Source organism: Tauraco erythrolophus, chromosome 21 (assembly GCF_009769465.1).
Source record: "Tauraco erythrolophus isolate bTauEry1 chromosome 21, bTauEry1.pri, whole genome shotgun sequence".
Lineage (NCBI taxonomy): Eukaryota > Metazoa > Chordata > Aves > Musophagiformes > Musophagidae > Tauraco > Tauraco erythrolophus.
Genome location: NC_141485.1, coordinates 8,576,285 through 8,596,180, shown reverse-complemented (window position 1 = coordinate 8,596,180; position 19,896 = coordinate 8,576,285). Strand labels below are relative to the sequence as shown.

The 19,896-nt window shown below is 45.6% G+C and overlaps 1 protein-coding gene across 1 annotated transcript in view; it reads right to left on the bottom strand.

The window, feature by feature from the left end:
• The window catches only part of CLIP2 (CAP-Gly domain containing linker protein 2), a 59,945-nt gene extending 45,942 nt beyond the window's left edge, over positions 1-14,003 (bottom strand). Inside the window, exon 1 of the mRNA XM_009992751.2 lies at positions 13,892-14,003. Coding sequence (XP_009991053.2) covers positions 13,892-14,003 — 112 coding nt within the window. The remainder of the gene's footprint in view (positions 1-13,891) is intronic.
• Positions 14,004-19,896: the final 5,893 nt, after the last annotated feature.

Genomic DNA, 19,896 nt, shown 5'->3' with positions numbered 1-19,896 from the left:
AGAGCTGGCCTGCCCGACAAGGGATAAGGAGGAACAACCTGCTGCACCTCCAGGAGCTGCCACCCACGCAGGCAGGGAGATGGGGATGCACTGATGGAGTCTCCTGCAGAAGAGGGGTCAGCTGCCTGCTGCCTTCGCAGCACCCGGGGCTGGCGAGGCCTCACCACGTGTAGTTTCTAGGTTCCCAACACCAGGATTGGAGCTTCTCCGAGCAGCTCGGATTACACAGACGTGATGCTGTTGGCGACCAAGTGAAAGCCAGCCCACTCTGCCATACCCAAATTCTAACTATCGAGCACAGCAACGAAGCAGCTGTTTTCTGCAAGATTTATCACAGCCCTTTCAAGCTGCAGGATAAGGCAGCAAGAGAGAGGGAAGAGATGACCGCGAGAGAAAGCAATGCTTCGCGGGCGATAGCCGAACGCCTGGCAGCACGTCGTGGGAGGAAGCAGCCCGAGAGATTTACGGCTGACTTGGAAACAATGACTGAAAGCTCTGCAAGTTCAAAGCTGAAAAGTTGGGGCTGTAATCACCTATCCCATGGGAACTAAACGCAACGACTGGCACAAAGACAAGCTCTGCATCTGGCACCCTGGAAATCTATTGCCCCTGCTGTTCCCTGGAATAACCCCCATGGCATGGATATTAAGATGTGATACAACTTCAGCATTGCTGCCTCTGGCTCCTTTGAAGAGAGGAGACATACGTAGAAACAAACCTGCAGTGAGGAGGAGGGAACAGAGGGCAATAAGAAAGTGAAGGAGAATTATGAACAAGCAAGCAGAAGTGAGTGAGAACCACTGCAAAGCTGCTCTGCGCTGAACGTGAGGAGATGCCCATTGAGGCAGATATTTGTCTTCACAAGGGCAGCTGGGCAGGGCACTGAACCCCAAACAGACGTACTGAACAAAGGCTTTCTTGTAAAGGTCTCATTCGAGAGGCTGACTGGTACGAAATCTGCTCTGCCATGGGCAAGACCTGCATTCTCGGCGTGTGCAGGAGACAGGAAGGACGGTGGCACCCAGGTTTTACCAGCTATGCTAGATGAGATGCAGGATAATTCTTAACAGAAACAAACAGCAAAGACAGATATTTGTTACGTGTGAGGATTTAAAGGTTTTTAAATAAACAATGGTGTTCAACAAAACATGCAAAGCAGATAGGTTTTGGCAGCACAGGGCACTACGGAGGCAAGTGACTAGTAGAAAAGGCACAAGGTTTCTTTCACCAAGGGATAATTAATTTGCAGCATACGGTTGGATCTATTCATCTCAAGACTACAGTCTTAATTTTTCCATAACTCTTATTTTTAAAACCACAAGTATATTCTTTCAACGCTCATGTTTCAATAAGCTATTGAGCATTTTCCAGTCTGAAAACAGGGCCCATCCACCACATCTCTGGAGCACCCTGTTTTCCCAGAAAATAACAAAAACAAAAATTCCACAATTTTTAGGGTGTTTCAGGTTTAACAAAAAGAACGGAGCACCCATGCCTTCCTCCCCAGCCCATGCCACCCCCAACCTCTAGAAATAAGCCACAAACACGTTTGAAAAACTCGGACTACGCTAAAGTAACCCCTGGTGTATTATGGAATAACACAGGCTTCATGCTTCTGTAAATAAATAATCACTTTGACTACAGAATATTCCACTTGGAAGCATTATTCCCTTTATTCACCATAGCCATTCTAACTAGAGGATCTATTTTTCCATTTAAACAAGTCCTTAGCTGTAAAGATTCCATCAGCCCTGTCCCCCCAGCCCCATATCCAAACAGGTTTACCTTGCCCAGACTGTTTCAGCTACTAAAAGTCCTAAGGACAGCAAGGAGCGTTAGAAAGCAGCCCAGCACGGTGAAAACCCACGAGACAGCCCCAAAAGTGAGAACACAAACCGGAGGAGATACACTTACAGGGATGGCTCCAACCCCGCACGGTGAGCTTCCTTCCAGCCGCCCAACGCAACCTCCCCGTGAATCACCAGCACACCCTCACGCACGGCTCCGGCTCGCCGGTTGCATAGCTGTAGTCACACCATATGTTCAGCTTCTTTATAAATCCAGCACAAAGCTAACTTCCCAGAGTCTTGTCTTTTCAGTGAAGCACGGAAAAGCTTGGGAACAAGCTCAGTCTAAACCCCGCCATGTCCGCAAACCCCGGCACGGACATATGTGCACAGTTGTCCGCTGTTTCTTAGGCTGTGGGAATTTGTAAGGCACCAGCGTGGTTTCGGGGCTGCTATTACGGAAGCGAAGACAGCTGCTCTCAGTGAGCTGATCCGATGACAAAAAAAAAGAAAGAAAAGGAGGCAGACACAGGTCTTTAATGAGACATTTATAAACGATTTCCCAGGCAGAGCACTGGCATCAGCACAGAGAGAGGAGCAGTCTCAGGACACCTTGTGAACTGGAGAAATTTATCCTGAGTACCAAGCGTTGTAAGGAGCAGCCAAGCAAAGCATCGTGCTTTCTCTCCACCAGAAAAGCGATCAAGCAGCAGGGTTTTGAAATTTCACAGCCTTTTTAAGCGTAGGATTTTCGCTCAGGCATCATTCCCCACATAAAACCCACTCGGATGGAATCTGGTGCCATTCCTAAGCAGCTACGGCACTAACTGGAAGAGACGAGCAGCCAAGTAGTGCGCTGCTCAAGCAGAAGCACACAGAAAGACCACTGACTTATTCACTCAGAAACGATGGAATTAGCTCACTACCGAAAAACAAACATAGAAGTGAAGGTATCAGAAAACAGCCTGGCTTGGTCCATCCAGAGAGTAACTAGTACTTTATTGTCAGACTGGAGCCAGACCAGGGGATCAGCAGCTCCAAGAACTACAGCCTGTACAGGGAAAGTGATGCAGAAGTTGCTGTGTGTGTAAATCTCAGGGTACTTACTCGCAGCACATAACCTGAGCAGCCACACACAAGCAGAGCGGCCATATCTCTAACAATCCAGGGGAAAGGAAGGCTAAATGACTGGGAGAGGGCCTAGCTCAACTCTGACTTTGGCACAGACTGCCTTTGGGCATGGTACTCACTCCAGCCATATAACAAGCATCACAACCCCCTCTTACACCCTCACAGTGCTCAAACAGTCTGGTTACCCCATTCAAGTCAGATCAGCTCTACTGCAGTTGAGCGTTCTGCCTGGTGTGACAGCTGATGAGCCATGCCACTCATACCCGTGCTCCTGATGAACACCAGCTCAGGACCAGCAGCACTTCGGAGGTCCCCATGCCCTCAGCTCAAGCTTAAAGCATCTTTTAATTCAAGCCAGGGGTGCATTTGCACAGCTGGAAGCTGCAAGCTCAGGCAGCAAGTGCTCTGCTGGCACCTGGGAGATGAAGGGCTGGACACATCGCAATAGACCACATCAGTAAGATCGTCCCTACTCTTTCTTTCTTGACTGATAAGAACTTCTCATTTCTACCTGCTGACCCTCAGAAATGTTTCCTAGGAACAAGCTCAAGCTTTTCTCTGAGTTTCCAACATTACTTTGCCCTGCTTCCCTCCAGCAGGAGTTGGGCTAATCCTCACAGTGATTGCTCTTTGGTAGAGCTCACAGCCTGCAGCCACGCGAGGCACCTTCTCATGACCTGTCTGCAGCTAGTCTGGAGGGAAAAGTACAAAAACTTAACACCTGACATGTAATAACGAAGGAGGATGCTTGGTTAGCTCCTTATCAGCATGCTGCGAGCAGCTTGTTTCCAGCAAAACCAGCTACCCTGGAAGAGGTAAGAGAGTTAAGCCACTGCTAATTGAACCACTGGGATGGTGTAGTGGAGGATTTCCCTGCCCATGGCAGGGGGGTTGGAACTAGATGATCTTTGAGGTCCCTTCCAGCACTAACCATTCTATGATTCTATGGTACCAGCAGAAAGGCAAGCGCCATGCTTTCTATCTTGTATGGAGGGTTTTTTTCCCCCTTCTCAGTAGAAACGTGACAGCAGTACAATTATACCATCCCTTTGGATCCTCCACCCGATTTGCCTGAAAGAGGGACACTTTAGGGGCCATCCGCAGCATTCCCAGCATCCCAGGAGGACTGTAGGAAAGGTAAAGACCAACACCTCTTAATTGCCAAACAAACTTGTGCTCAACCCGAGGGCTGCACGGTGCTGAAACACAGCTTGGATTCACGACTTCACCAGCCATTTGTTTGTGCAGCCATACGTCCGTGCGCGGACCGCACAGCCTACACATCTCCTGCCAAGGTCACACAATGGGCTGATTGTACACAGACCCACCCTATGCAGAATGCAGAGTTTGTTGGGCTGGTTTCGTTTTGCCTAATCTAATAAAAAAGGATATTTGAGAGCAGATTAACACTGAGTCATCTACTTTATTCCAAATATCTGGCTTAAACAGCTAAGTACCCAATTCAAAGGGCAATGAGCTGTACACGAACAGGCACTATTTGCAGAAAGTCCAAACTACCTACTTGCAGCAGATGGGTTTTTTTTCTCAAAAAAAAAATATGACACGACCACGATCCAGATCTGACCTTAAAAAAAAATATCTGAGCTATGATATGAACATAGAAACCCACAGCAAGTATCTCAAACCCAACAGCTACAAGTCTCAGTGATCACCAGAAACCATATACTATAACCCTTCCAGGGGTGATGGTGGGGGATGTGAGCAGCAGTGGGTGGGGAAACACATAATGTGCATCAAGAGATTGTGGACAAGGCTGTGGGAGCCAACTAGTTGAGCTGTACAAAAATCTCAGCACTGGGTCCCACCAGGCACCACCCTGGAGCACACAGTACGCTCCCAGTCCCAGTACATCCTACTGGTTTGAAAGACTCACATGTGAACTATCCCTCTCTTATGCTGCTTCTTCAGAACTTCCCAGATGATTTTTTTTGCTTTTATTCTCTGAACCCATCTGGCCAGGACAGCAGTCAGTCAGCAAGGATGATGTCCCCAACACCTTCTTTGGAGCCAGGATTTTTTCCAACATCATACCATCTTTATTTTAATTTTTTGGTTCAAAGTCTGCATCAAGCCCTTCTGATTTCTGGCAGATCTTTTTTGAGCAAATACCTCCAAACACAATATTCTGCAATAAGCAATTGTGTGAAATAAATTATACAGCAATTCATAAGGCTCCTGTCATCTTCAGGGAATGTGAAACCTAAACAATTGTACATGTTTAAGTGTGAAATAAGACAAGCACACCCTACACACAGGGCTTGAGCTCACTGCCTTTTGCTGAAACCCTTTAAAATCCCCATGCACAAGTATTTCTTGTCTCACAAATAATTCTGCACACTAGGCCAGGAAGGTAAAGGGCTCTGCTGCATCCTTGGGCCAGCCACGATCCAGACGGAGCACACAGGACACACATTTACTGTGCTGGAAATCAGCATTGCTGAAACGGTCACGTTTTGTACTACAGACCATCAACGGTGGCCTGAACAGCCCAATTTTGACAACTCTCATTACTTTATATTGAGTATTGTGGTACATGGAGTTTTCTTACAGACCTCACTACTGCATAAAACCAATTTCTTTTAAGGAGATATTACTTTCTAGCATCTTTACAAAAAAGTAAGTAAATACCCTATTTATCAAAATAAATAGGGCAAAAATCTTTGTATTCTAAATATTTTAAGGCTTTTGTGGAGATCAGTTCACTGCCTGCAAGGAGGATGCTCATATGCAGGGTCAGTGTGTAATGGTTAAATCCAACCAAGAGCCAATACCATGTAGCAACAGTCTGATGCCACCATAATCCTATAGATTCTCATCCCAAATCCATCTATGTCAAAGGGAATCTTTCCTTTGACTTCAATGAATATTGGCTCAGGCCTCTAATGATTAATCTGCTCTTGCAGGATTAGTTCAATTGTTCGAAGCAGAACATGCAGGAGCAGATTCTGCCCAGAAGCAACACCCTTACTCCGACGGGTGTAACCACAAAGTGTACTGGTGTTACTGCAGACTTACACCAGCCCAGCTGAATAGGATCTGGCTCATTGTATTCAGACCACCATAAGCTGAACATCTGTGGGAAGCAGATTTTCCTTCCCTGCTGTTCTGCAAGGAGCTACAGAGAGAACGAGCAGGAGGGCGTCTGACCTCCATATGCCTCCAGTGCACACTCCCATCTCATTCACATTCAGTGTGCTGAGTATTATGGATTAACCATATCAAATCCTTCTAAGAGCATCTAATGATTAAGACAATTAAAGTCAGGCTCTCAGTTGTCTCTAGATGCCACCTGTAAAGCTGATTAAATCAAGATTGATTCAATGCCCTTTTACATTGCTTGCAACGCATCAAACCACTGCTCCTTGGGAGAGCAATGCTGCCAAAGGTCCTTTCCCTCTTCAAGAGGGGAAAGAGAAGTGGTGGGGGAACCACCACCTCCAAAAATGCCCTGGAAAACCCAGAACAAAACGTATTTAAGGCTACAGGATGGCAGAGAGAGAGGCTCATGAAAGGAACGTGTGAGCCGAGTACCAGCCCCGTGCAAATAGCCAAAGGGTTGGTCCACAACCATGCTGGAAAATATTGGGCTTCTGGATCAGCAGCAGGGATTAGAAGCAAATATGGAAGGTCTCATGGGAGCATCGGTGTCCACGAGCGAGTGGGTTTGTACAGAATGACATGAGCTGCATGCAGGGCACTTCACACCCCACAGTAACGATTAATGAACACGTACGTCCAAGCTCTAACGATCACTCAGCAAAGTTTCTCCAGTGGTTGTTGCAGTTCTCACCTCAGCCACACTGAGCAGCAGCCACTACAGCTCCTCACAGCCTCACTTCTCTGTTTGAGCTGTACCTCAATCTAGAATTAGCAAACCAGCGACTCATTTGCAGTTTTTTCCATGCAGCCCTTGAAAACACACTCTTGTTTTCTCTCAGATACCTGATAATACCAGGATTCTATGATAACCTCTTGAGCAGATGACTGCCTGTGTGTCCACGGATACTGTAGCTCTTACTACTAATTGATAAGATACTCTGCTGATATTGTACTAGTCAGAGGCATTCGATCTTAAACATGCTTGTTGGCACCTCATCCGCCCAACTCCCCCAGGAAATGAAGATGCTGTGTACACAGACCCGTTAAGATAAAGCAAGACCTAATCAAACTTCACAGACACCGATGACGTGTTTCCAGCGAGGATCACTAATCTGACTCGAGGAATACCCGTTCACACTTGCAGCGTGGATTTAATTGAGGATGATGCTCAGATGAGAGCTGACAATAGCGATCACTCCATGAGGCTTGAAGTAAAGTGGCAAAAACCAAATGTTTGCTAGAAATAATAGCAGCCTCTGGCCCCACGATGTGGGGTCTTTTCTCTCAATTTGCCAGTCCACAACATCCCAAGTTAATATTAATCAAGAGCCACAAAGCCTTTGAACAGACAAGAATTAGGTCCCTATGTCTGTGCCAGGCAATCAGCTGCTCCGGACACTACAATCCCATTTCTTTTGTTTCAGACAAAACAGTAGTCTTTCATATTTATTTGGAAATAAGAATTAATAGATTGATACAAAACCAGGCAGCTTCAGCAATATTTCTTGTAGCTTAATAAAAAAACTTATGTTAAGACATTGCCAAACCATCAGTGTTTACCTGATAATAACCTACCCAAGCTCTCTCTTGTTACTGAGGCATGAATTCCTCATCAAGGACACCTTCCTTCTCTGTTCTACTGCAAAACAATTCTAGAGGCAACAGAAATTACTCCTTAATGCTATGCATCCACCCAATTTAGCTCAACAAAATCCTGAGAAAATTTAGGGGCAAACAACCGATTTCCAAGTTAATTTAGCAACATGCTGCTGTTAATCCTGTAGCAGATAAACAAAAAAGAATTAAGATTTCCCACTGAGGAAGGTAGGAGCAAGGCACCAGTCCTACAGAGGAGCTAAGGTGGTGCTGAGATTTACACTCCTCGGGCAGAATTCATGCAGGTACAGCTCACTGACGGTGGGGCTTAGATGTACGCGCAGAAACTTTTCTGTATAGAATTGCTGAGTCTCGGAAACCAGAAGCAGCCCTCAGAAGATGCTGCATTTCCAGAAAACAAATCAGAAGATAAAGTTAACTCCACTCCATCCCAGAAGACTCAGAACCCAATTCAATCCTGACAAAAACATTATACCACACAATTTTCACGGGAACCTCCTTCAATTGCAGAAGGGGACCTGGGATATAACGTGCAGAGCCCAGTCTGTTCAACCTTCTGTTGGCTTCTTCTTATTCTCCGATGCTAGGAGTGATTGATCACGTTCAGGTTGGAGTGATGACTCTGAAGATCCCACAGCTCTGATCACACCCACCTAACACAAACTCAGTGACTACACACAGCAAACCTGTCCCAGCTGCTGCCTGAACAACGTGAATCTCATCCCCTCCACACAGCAGTAACTATCCCTTGGGATGTAGCCAACCTCAGCTGGTGAGGAACCAGAAACCAAGAGCAACTAACTACCCCAGTAACTAGCCCAGCTCATGCTTATAAAACCCTCATTATAACACACCTAGTTTAACTACCCTACAGAGCTGGTCATCCAGTGCTCTTTAACAGCCCTGGAGCGCTCCAGTCCACTCGGCTTTTATTTTTCGAGAACAAAAGCATCATACAACATTTACAAAGGTGGACGTTACGCCAGCAAACATTAACAGTTCTGTGTGCTTATTTTTCATCAAAAATAATGCATGTACACTTGTATGAAAACGAGAAGGCATTCCCAGGCTCCTGGCAATGCTGTACAGTTTAGGTATCAAAGTACATTTTTTGGCAATAAAACTGGGCGCCAGCTGAAAAACAGTTTCGATACTCATAGCTGTGCCTAAATATGATATTCAGGTCACAGCTACTTGCACCTGCCTGTTTGGAAAGACAGGATCCATCTGTAAGATTCAAGATCTAGGCTGGGTGCAGACTGGATGCATTTAAGTCTCATAGAAAACGTAACAGGTTTGGGCTTTTTTTGCCTCCAGTGCTAAAGTCCCAGCATTGCTCAGTTCCATCTGCAAATACTAATTTTCCTTTTTTTCTCCCCTTTCTGCCAGAATTCTTTAATTGAAGAAGAGATTTAAGAACCATAAAAAACACTGTAAACGAACGCCAGAGGCAGCTGACAGCAGAATGCAGTGTGAAAGGCAAGACTTTCTCCTCTAACCAAGTTACTCTAATGCTGCTCTGAGCAGACAAAAAACTCTCTGAAATGTGAACACTTCCCTTCCCAGCAGCTTTCACCTGTTCCACCAGCTGGGAAGGCTGTGTGGACCCATTCATCACAGCTTCCATTCTCTCTCCATCTTGCAAGTCCAGGCAAAAGCAGGCTTTTCCAGGAGGAGGGTGGGAAAGAAACCAAGACACATGAGCTTTGTAAGTAACAAGAAATCCAATCATTATATTGAGCCCTTTACCAATGACCCACACCTTTTGCACAGAAACCTCTCTTGCACATAGGGTTTCTTTACTTGAGGCATAGGAAACAAGCCAACAAGTTTGTGGGAAATCCTCTCCTGAGACAGCTAAAGATGAATTTTCAGTCTAGTTTTAAGGAAAACAGTTAACCACAAAGCAGCACAACTTATTTTTTTTCCATTGTTTCAGCTTTATAGGAGAGAAGGAAGGGGGATAGTTGGCACAGACACCATTCATCCAGGCTAATGTTTTCCAAGAATCCATGTCAGGTGTCAGTCCTCCACTGACTTTCAGTGGAAATGACCACTGCAGCTCTTCTTCACAAAAAAGTAGCCCCCACCCACAAGCCAATGCATCTAACCCAGAACACCACCACGAAAACCCCTTGTACCTCATGGGTCTTTGAAAGTGCCAGCTCAGGTAGGAGTCACAATAAGTCTCCACTCCAGGACAGTTCAAAGAGGACACTCCATGAGTTGGTAGGAAACAGGGGCTCTCAATAAGTTTTCAGGAAAAATAACATGGATATACTGAGCCAGCTTGTCATATACACTATGACTACATCTTATATGGTCTCTATGGAAACCTAAAGCCATGAATTGTTAAATTATATATACATGCACACGCAGCATCTTACATCTGCATCAGTCCCCTGTTCTGTTATGTAAGATGTGAGTTGTCAAGAGTATCTGGAAATGTTTAACAGGGTACATCTCTGCCGCCTGTGAAAGGAAAAGAGATGGATGAGACACACTTGACTTTCTACAAAAGAATTTGAACAGAGTGCTGGGGAAAAGAGAAAGAAGAAATCAGAGCATCTCTGTGTATACAAAGAATAAAGGAAAGTACATCTACTTGCACTTTTGAAGACAAGACTGATCAGTTTATGAGAAGGTAGGAAGAAGAAAGTGTGAAGCTTTCCAAAATCCATTTGCATCTAATGGCTTCTCTGACAGCTCTCAGGTGCAACTGGAGAACAAGCACCTTCTTTTGACGCCCAATCTGGAAGATATAACCTCATTGTGGGGTCTTTCTGGGCCAGCCCCAGGCTACTGGAGCCAAGAGACAGCTCAGAGCCAACAGACTGTACATTGTTACAGTTTAATTCTGCACTTTATTGGATTTTCAGTTTTCTTTTGCAACTGTATTTCAAGCTTTTGAGACCTCTGTCTTCCCCCAAGGCAGCAAATTCAAAGAAAGCAATGTTGCAGCTCTGTATTTTGTAATCCAAAACACATTGATTTTCTTCCATCAAGCTGCAGGACTCAGGTGTTTCACCCAATGCACAAGAAAATGGAGCAATCTCTTTTGGTGTTTTTGGCAAGAGGCAGTTTACATCATTGCCTGCTGTGGTTAGAGTTTTAGTGATGTGGACACTTAGCTCTGAAATAGAAACCACTTTGACAGAAAAAAGAATATTTTCTCTTGGAGTTTCTCCCCACCAAAGGCTGAATCTCACGACTGTCCTGCTGCAGCTGGGCCCCACTGCCAGCACAGATGCTGCCACTCCCAGAGAGACACACAGGCAAGTCAACAGGATCTGGGGATGCACACATTGCTCACCACTTCACATTATCATTAGAAAGGAGAGGACCAGGAGACAGCGAGGGGCTGGCCAGGCATTTGGAGAGATTTTCAGGAGGAAGAGCAGGTACAGGCCATGCACAGACACAGCAGTAGCTCTCGTGCAGCGGGCAGAGCAAGATGATGATGCTAGAGATGACATCGAAGATGATGCTACATCCACCGAGCACACGCTGGGCAAACAGCCCCGTGGTGTGCCCTGTTCTCAGCTTCCAGGCAGGAACGGCTCAGTGCTGCGACTGCTCTGGCAGCGCCGTGGCTCCTGCAAAGCCCCTGCACCACCCCGAGAGGCAGAGGAGCAGCAGCACAGCCCACAGCGCAGCAGTTGCATGGTACCAACCCACCATCCCGAGACTTCTCCCCTTCTCCATACACACATTTTTCCAGGAATAAAACTCATCTTGGAGCTTCCCAGGCAAAGGTCAAACTCAGTTTGGTGCAAGTTCTGCCCCAGCTTTGCTGCACATCTATCACAGCGAGGGGTGGCTGTAGCTGAACAAGGCACAAAGAAGCTCTGGAGAACAAGTGCTGGCATTCAGCTGGAAGGCTGCATCGGACCCCGGAGCTGATTAACTCTTTCATACTGCAATACATGCGCTGACTGCGTTCGCTGAGACGCCTCTGTGCAAAGCCTCCAAGGGGATGACAAACCTAGGATCTTTTCCCTCGTTTTGGCTTTTTTTTAAGTGATAAAAATCAACTGAAAATAACTCCACAGCACACTGTAATTGTAAAGCCAGCACGGAGCACCTTGAGAGATTCACAACTGGTAGGTAAATAGTCACTGCACTGGAATCCTCCAAGTTTATTTCTCAATCGCAGCTGGGTGCTGGGAGAAACAAGGGGAAATACAGAAACGTGTCTGGGGGAGAACTTCACAATAAACAACGAAGCTTATAAACTTATCCTAAGAACTTCCTTTGTCGATTTGTGCTTCCCTCTAGCAAACATATAAGGAGGCTTTTATTATCTTTGATTTGGATACTGAATTTAAGAAACTACTCTAACATTAAAAACCACTCAAACACCAAAGAGTTCGATTCAAAAGTTCATCTTTACATCTAGGACCAAGTCTTCAGCCAAGGAAGGGCAGTGCCGCTCCGTTCCCTGCAACGCTGTGTTACGCTGAAGGATCTGGAACTCAGCCCGTGATCTCATGCAGCAACTGGCCCCTCAAACAAGACCTTGCACATGTGCAAAAAAGCAAGTTAAAACTATGGCTTTTACAATACTGTCCAAGGAAAGAATTTAGAAAATGGGAGAGATGATATATACGCTATCAGTCAGTGAAAGAAGTAAAAGCTCAGCTGAAGAAACCCAAGAGCAAAGCAGAGCCCCTGACGTGATAACAGAGCAGAGCCAGGGTCACTCAGCAACAAGTGAGGTCTCTGTGTGGAAGCCCTGTGCAGGGGTCGTGCCTGAACCACCCTCTCAATGGAGGATGTTCGTGAGACAAGGACACGTGCTTCAGCACAACAGAAACTTTAGAGATGTGGGGTTTTTTTTTTGTTTAAATAACTAACACATGTAGTGACAGGACAAGGGGCAATGGCTTTAAACTGAAAGAGGGGAGATTTAGATTAGATATAAGGAAGAAATTTTTCACTCAGAGGGTGGTGAGGCACTGGAACAGGTTGCCCAGAGAAGTTGTAGATGCCCCATCCCTGGAAGTGTTCACGGCCAGGTTGGATGAAGCTTTGGGCAACCTGGTGTAGTGGAAGGTTTTCTCTGCCCATAGCAGGGGGATTGGAACTAGATGATCTTTGAGGTCCCTTCCAACCCAAACCATTCTATGATTCTATGATTACTCTAACAAGAGTCTGATGACCCTCGTTTCTGCATTGTCATTACCACAGATTAATTTGTCGCAGCACACTAAAGCAGATTTTGTCCAATATTATCCTTGATACTAAAAACATTGTCTGACAGGTACAAGGCTTTCCTGCTTCTGCCAAACACAATATATTTTTGGGACTGAAACATGTAGCAGAGTAACCAGGCATATGGGCAGTGGCCAGAATTATCACAGGACAAGAGGTTGACAGATCTCAAGAAGCAACCAGAGACATTCTCAAATGAAAGTGTAATATACTGAACATATAAGTGATTGATAGGATATACATCATCCCCAGAACCAAGAGGAAAGCTGTTATCAACACAGTGAAATGACAAACTTTACATACAAAACTTGCACCTTGAATATTTGCTGAGTTATATGGAATAAAAAAAAACAACCCAGCACTCAAAGCAGCCAGAAAAATGAGCCCTAAGCAAAATGCATCACAAACTCTTTTGAAGTGTTAATTATACAGTATAATGGCAGTCTGTATAGCTTCTGTATTTACTGGATATAAATCAACACACAGAAAAGCGTGTCTATGTGTGTCTAAGTAAATCATTATTCAAATCCCAGTGCTTCAAATGATTCTGTTCAAACAAAGGCACTAATTTGAAGTAATCAGCACAGGACAAATCACCTTAAGTGCCTGGTTCTTACTCTTGTATTATCACAGGCAATACATAAAAATGGCTGTAGGGCAGTGTTTAAGAAGGCTGTGGGTGAGGTTCCCATCTGCTTAATTATTACTATCTCTTCAAATGTTAGTGTCTGTAAGGTACCTGTACACATTCACAAACAAGCAAGACAGGACGCAGCACCTCTCGCTGTCAGCCCTGAGTACCGGTGAGTCTCACTCCACAACCTGCCTGTTTTGTGCATGAGTTGGAAGAGAGAGGCCATTTACTCACCCCATTACACTCGTTTTGATCCATGCTCACCATCAATCTCTATGCACAGATGGGGAATGACATGTCCTACTGAACACTGGCACCATTAGGCCTTTGTCTTGAAGCCAGGTAATCACCCGCATCAGCTCATGTCCCTGCCGAAACAAGTCCTTACCTTCTTTTGAACCAGTGGTGACAGCAGCTGCAGTGGTCCCCGACGCCCGTCCCACCGGGCTGGAGTGCTTCCCAGCCCTGCCAGGGATTTTAAGTCCACTTGGCTTCAGCATGTTTGCCGCCTCCTGTATCTCAGGCTTGTATTGCCAGCGCCTCAAAGAGCTGTCCTGGTATCACCATTCAGGCTTCTCGATGATGGACCTCTTCTTCCATCCTCACAGACCTGAGAGAAGAACACAAAGAAATCAGATACAGAATAGCTGGGAGAACCCGAACAGGCTCCCTGAAAGCAGTGCCCAGCTCCTTCCTCGCATCCCTGGGAGAGCCAGGATCTTCCATTTCTTCTCCTGTAAAACAAGGGCGATCTTTTCCTTCATCTCCCATCTTAATGTTACATTTCCTCAGTCTCACTTTAATCCTGGACCAAAGCCGAAACCTCGCAGAACCACCAAATAAGAATTTAAATTCAGTCCATGATTTCAGCGACTGAAATTGTTGACTGATTTTAAGTTCTGAAGTCTCAGTCCATGCATCAGCCAAGACCTAGTTCTGCTGTCAGAGCCCTTTCTGAAGGCACACTAACGATCCTCAGCACTAGACCTTTGGTGCATGGCTGCTGTTTTCACAAGACTTCAGTGCAGCCTCTTCAAACTGACAGGAGGAAGAAAGAAGAGGCCAGTGTCTGAGATGGGGCTTTCAGTTCTTTTCCTTAAGAAAAATCCAAAGTCTTGTTACAGAAAAAGCATCTGACCCCATGAATTTGCAGTAAGACTGAAAAAAGTTTCTGAAACCTAAGCATGACTCTACCAACTACTCATCAGTGAAGTCATATAACCCTTCCCTATGCCATTCCCTTCCCAATAGGTAAATGGAATAAAACCTCCAAATTTCTTGCAAGGATGTTGCATTAACAAGCCCACAACTCCTCAAGCAAAAAGTTTCACCACAAGAAGAGAAAAATAAAGGAAATTACTAAGTTGCTTAAAAAAAATAATGCAAAAACATTCCTAATGGATAAAGAAAAACAATCAAAAACTTGAGACCATCGGCCAAAAGGAAGCTAAGGCTGGCCAACCGAGCAGGCTGGGATGTGGAGGGAAGAGGTGGCAGCAGAGCAAGGCAGGGACAACGCCGACGTAACGGCAAAGGGAATCATGAGGAGAGCAAACCAAGGACCAGCCAGAAGCCAGGGGACACCCAGACCTGCATCCTGGGCCAAGGAAGGAGGCAGCTGCCTGCTGCAGGCAGCACTCCGGAGAATTAACGTAGCAGAGATTTCCAGATGCTGCCAGGGAGAGGAATTGCAAGAGCAGGGACGGGAAGTGATTAAGGCATGAGTAAGGATTTCAACACAGGCTGGGTCAGAGCAAGGGGGGGGGCTGGCAGCGCTCCAGGGAAAGCTGTGAGCAGACACAGAGGAGGAAAAAACCACAAGGAGAATTCCAAAACTGTATTCCTGAGGGCTCACAAATATCTGAGACACCAAAGAGTGTTTTGGCAATAGGAGTCAGTCATCCCACACCAGCTCAGCGAGACAAAGAAAGGAGGGATCAGGAGAGAGCCTGGGGAGAGAACCTGAGTGAAAACCCAAGGGACCAAGCCCCATCTCCTCCCCACACCTCTTACAAAGCACATTCAAGACCCAGGGTAGCTTCAGGCACCTCCAGACAGCACCAACTGGGGAATGTTTAGCTCACACAGGAGTCAGGGCTGGTTATGAGAAGCGGGATGCTCAGATCACATCACCAGAAGCAGGAACAATGGACAAAAGCAAGCAGTTCTTGTTAAGGAAGAGAGAAAACAGCCTTCCTGCGACAGAGCCAGCGAGGACCAGATGTTGCCACAGAGCTGGGCAGGAGGCTGCTGTTTCCAGCTCTATTTAGCACAAAATAGGGAGACAAGTAAGAATCTAGAGGTGAGAAACATTGATCAGCCTGGTTCCTCCTATCTGTCAAGCCATCAGACATCTCCACCCCACCCACTCCACCTCCTATGACACATTTTGCCTGGGGCTAGCTTCGATTTTACAGGGCAACTTGATTTCTAGCACTTCTGTTGGTAGGTGATGTGCTTTACCAAGAGATCTCATCCCACATCCATCACCTTCAACCTGAAGGTTTGCTCTGTTCACAATAAACCTTTACTCCCAGGTTTACACATCTCATGGCCCAGCCCTACCTTCTGGTTACAACTTCGATGCTGTATTCACAACTAGGCGAGCTGGGGATGCTGGTTCTTCCAGACAAAACATGATGGTTGGTTGAATCCACAACCAGGAATGTGGATGGGGGAAGGATAAAAGGACACAGGGGAAGGATAAAACAGCAGTAAAGAAGAATTTAAGCAGGAAAAGGTGCCAGGAAAATTGAATTTTACAGGTTTCCAGGCCTCTGTTAGAGGGATTCTCTGGGTCCCCAACTTTGCAGCCAGAACCACATAAGTTTTAGGGAGACTGAATTTAGTCTGTTCCTCTGTTTTGCTACTCATCTATGAAGAGACAGGGAACTTCAGTTCATTCCCCTTCCACTACTCGTTATCCCTCAAACCAGCTGGCCACACAAGTCACACAATATTGTGATATTCTGCTCCTTCTCAGGATGACTGGATTTTATTTTTACGCAGGGGGAGCGAAATAAGAGGAAGCGCATTGCCACTGCACAAAGATTTCTGCCAGAAACCTTTATGTAAACACATTTGCTTTCAACATACTAACGCTGAAAAACAAATGAACTCCACAGGCTGCTAATTAAGTTACCCTCTGAACAGATAGCTTCTTTTATCCTGAAATACAATCACCACGACTAGTTCATGGCCACAGTCCCCGGCGGCTCCACGCCACAGTTCCAGATTCAAAAACTCCTGAAGTGCCACCCTGCATCACACCCAGACACCCCGTGCCCAGCTACGCTCGCTGCGTGTCGGTGCACAGGAAAGTCTGATGGGGCTGAACTCACGTTTCTGAAGGTCATTCTCATGTCCAAAGCCAGGAAACAGGGACGACTGCCTTAGCGTGTACCTGCACACTCATCATCACACCAGGGAACGAGGATGAACTTGAGAAAGTTTTACTATAAATGCAGCTCGTTAGAAACGCACAGATAAAAATACACGTCTGGGACATTTTTTTAAGAAGTCTACATCTGCTACTAGGGACAGATTCTCCTTCTCTGCCACTAGTTTCTCCTCTACTTCAACCTAAAAATATATGAGCAGATTTTCAGGAAGCTCTGAACGCAGAGCACAGAGCTCTTCCGAATTACACCATTAGGTCACCTTCACCACCCAGAGCAACACTGTTCTGAGCCATCCAAGTCCCACGTTATCGTCCAACCGAGCGATGCAGCTTTTGTGCTGCAGAAATATCCTGGGCCTGGGACATAGGCCAGTATCTCCACAGGGCACTGCCCTGCTCCATTAGAGATAACAACTTGCTCTGAGCTCCCATATTGTACCCTCGGCATCCCAACAGGCTCTATGAACACAGCCCTTCTGAAAAAAAAACATCTGTTTCCAGCAGTAGATGCTGAACACAAGCAAATATGATGCCACATGTGCCGTAAGAAATGCATGAGCCATTTTATCTTTTCTACTCCCTATATTACCCACACAAGCTAGAAGCTTTGTCTTCACATATAACTTCATGGAAATGGGACTTTCTCCAGACATACTGTAAAAACACTCCATCTGCCCCTGTGGATTCTCCGGGGCCACCAGCTCTGCTTATTTTGTTTTTCCTTCCTTTTCTGAGATGATGCAGATTACAAGGATTTTCTAGATCTCCGCTAGATTCTTCCTGCAATCTTTTCATAATGGGATGAATGGTTCTGGCTGTTCCCACAACCAAGACAAGCATCCCAGGAATGCACAATATGAAAGCCTGCTTCAAATGACCGAAACATTCTGTTCTCCATCTTTCCATCAGAAAAAGGGACAGCTGGATCTGAGTCACCTAGGCTCAGATTCAAAAAGGGAAATAGCTCTCAACTAAGTAGAGATGTACATCCAAAAAAATACCTTTTACCAGAAGCAATATATCTGGATATGCAAGGATCCACAACACTAGCCAGGAATCAGAACAGCACACATTAAAAACAGAGAAACAATTGAGGTGTTTAGACTTCAATTATTTCTAACATGTGGTAGCAGAATAACACAAACCTAGGGTTGGAAGCAAAAGCCTTTGTCAGTCTTGGCAATACAGCTTATCCACAAGTTTCTCTGCTTCATCCATCCCTCCTAACCTTAACAACTTGCTTGTCCTGTGGAATACCATCCCATTCAAGATGAACGTAAGCAACAAAGCAAACTCCCAGATTCAGCACACTCCCCAGAAAAAAGCCCTCATGGGTATCTGCCAATCTAATCAGAATCATAGAATGGTTTCAGTTGAAGGGACCTTAAAGATGATCTAGTTCCAAACCCCTGCCATGAGCAGGGACACCCTCCACTACACCAGGTTGCTCAAAGCCTCATCCAGCCTGGCCTTGAACACTTCCAGGGATGGGGCATCTACAGCTTCTCTGGGCAACCTGTGCCAGCGCCTCACCTCCCTCAAAGGGAAAAATTTCTTCCTTAGATCTCATCGAAATCTCCCCTCTTTCAGTTTAAAGCCATTGCCCCTTGTCCTATCACTACACACCTTTGTCCAAAGCCCCTCTCCAGCTTTCTTGTAGCCCCTTTAGGCACTGGAAGGCTGCTAGAAGGTCTCCCTGGAGCTTTCTCTTCTCCAGGCTGAACAACCCCAACTCTCTCAGCCTGTCTGCATAGGAGAGGTGCTCCAGCCCTCAGATCATCTTCGTGGCCTCCTCTGGGATCTGTTCACCTCAACACGTTGAGTGAAATAACCACAAGACACAAGAACAGGTTTCCAGACACCAGATTGAATTGGCCTGAATCCCAACCTGTGCCTGGTACTTCCTTCTGGATGGATCTAGATGTAAGAAGTATTTATCTAACATGGAACCCCAGGCAAGGCAACAGGGACTTTGGAGTGAGTGCAGACCAAGTGGAATTTAGACCAGCTATATCTGTAACAGTTTGGTATGTACAATATTCTGGGGGGAAATAACTGGTTATTTCTTAAAATTAAATAAATAGCCTAAAAAGTGAGTACCAAAATTTAGGTTTCTAATTTTCTAAATTTGGAAATTGATATTTAAGAAACTAAACTTGAAGTTTGCAGTCAGTCATGCGCACACCTTTTCAAGACAAGGGCCCATAAAAAAAGGTAAAGAACAGTATCTAGTTACCAGACTGAAAGAAATCAAGGTTATTAGGTTGTACAGAAGGTTAATGATAAACAAAGACAATAAAGAGATGCAGTAAAACACTTTTTCTAAAAAAACCCACAACAATCTTGACTCATGCAAATAATCAGTGACTTCAAAGACAACTATTTGGACAGGGAAAAGTTCGCACAATTAAGTCTTTCTGTTTTTACCTACTCCCATCTAAGACAATCTTTTGAGAGGTGATTGATTGTGCCGTTATTTAAAATACTACTCAGCTTTCCTCATGTTCATACTAAGGATGAGGAACACCAGGGCTTGGGATGCAGCCCTATGGCTGCGCATCGCAAGGATGGTTTCAGCCATTTTCAGGGCTATCACAAGATGCGGTGGTGTGGCTGAATGTGCACAAAGACTCTTGCATTAGTAATAAAGACACAGCTTGGAAAGACCAGGAAATCTGTCTGCAGCTGCTCTGACAGCGTAATAACAGCGACTCCATATGGAGTTGTGGAAAGCGCATTTTACACTTGCAAGGTAAATCCCCATCCTCTGCAGGAAAGAGGAACAATCCCACATGCTGCCACACAATGCGTAGCTGGGGAAGGTTCAACAGCACTTGGGTTTCGACACATCCTTTGCTTGCATGCTCAGGAGAGTTAAACATAAAAGCAGGCACTCGATTTTCTACCCATGTTCTGGCTTTGTGTTTCAGAAAGAGTACAGAGCCTTGGAGAGGTTTCTGGGTTTGGTCCCTTGGCCTCTGTCATTTGAGAAC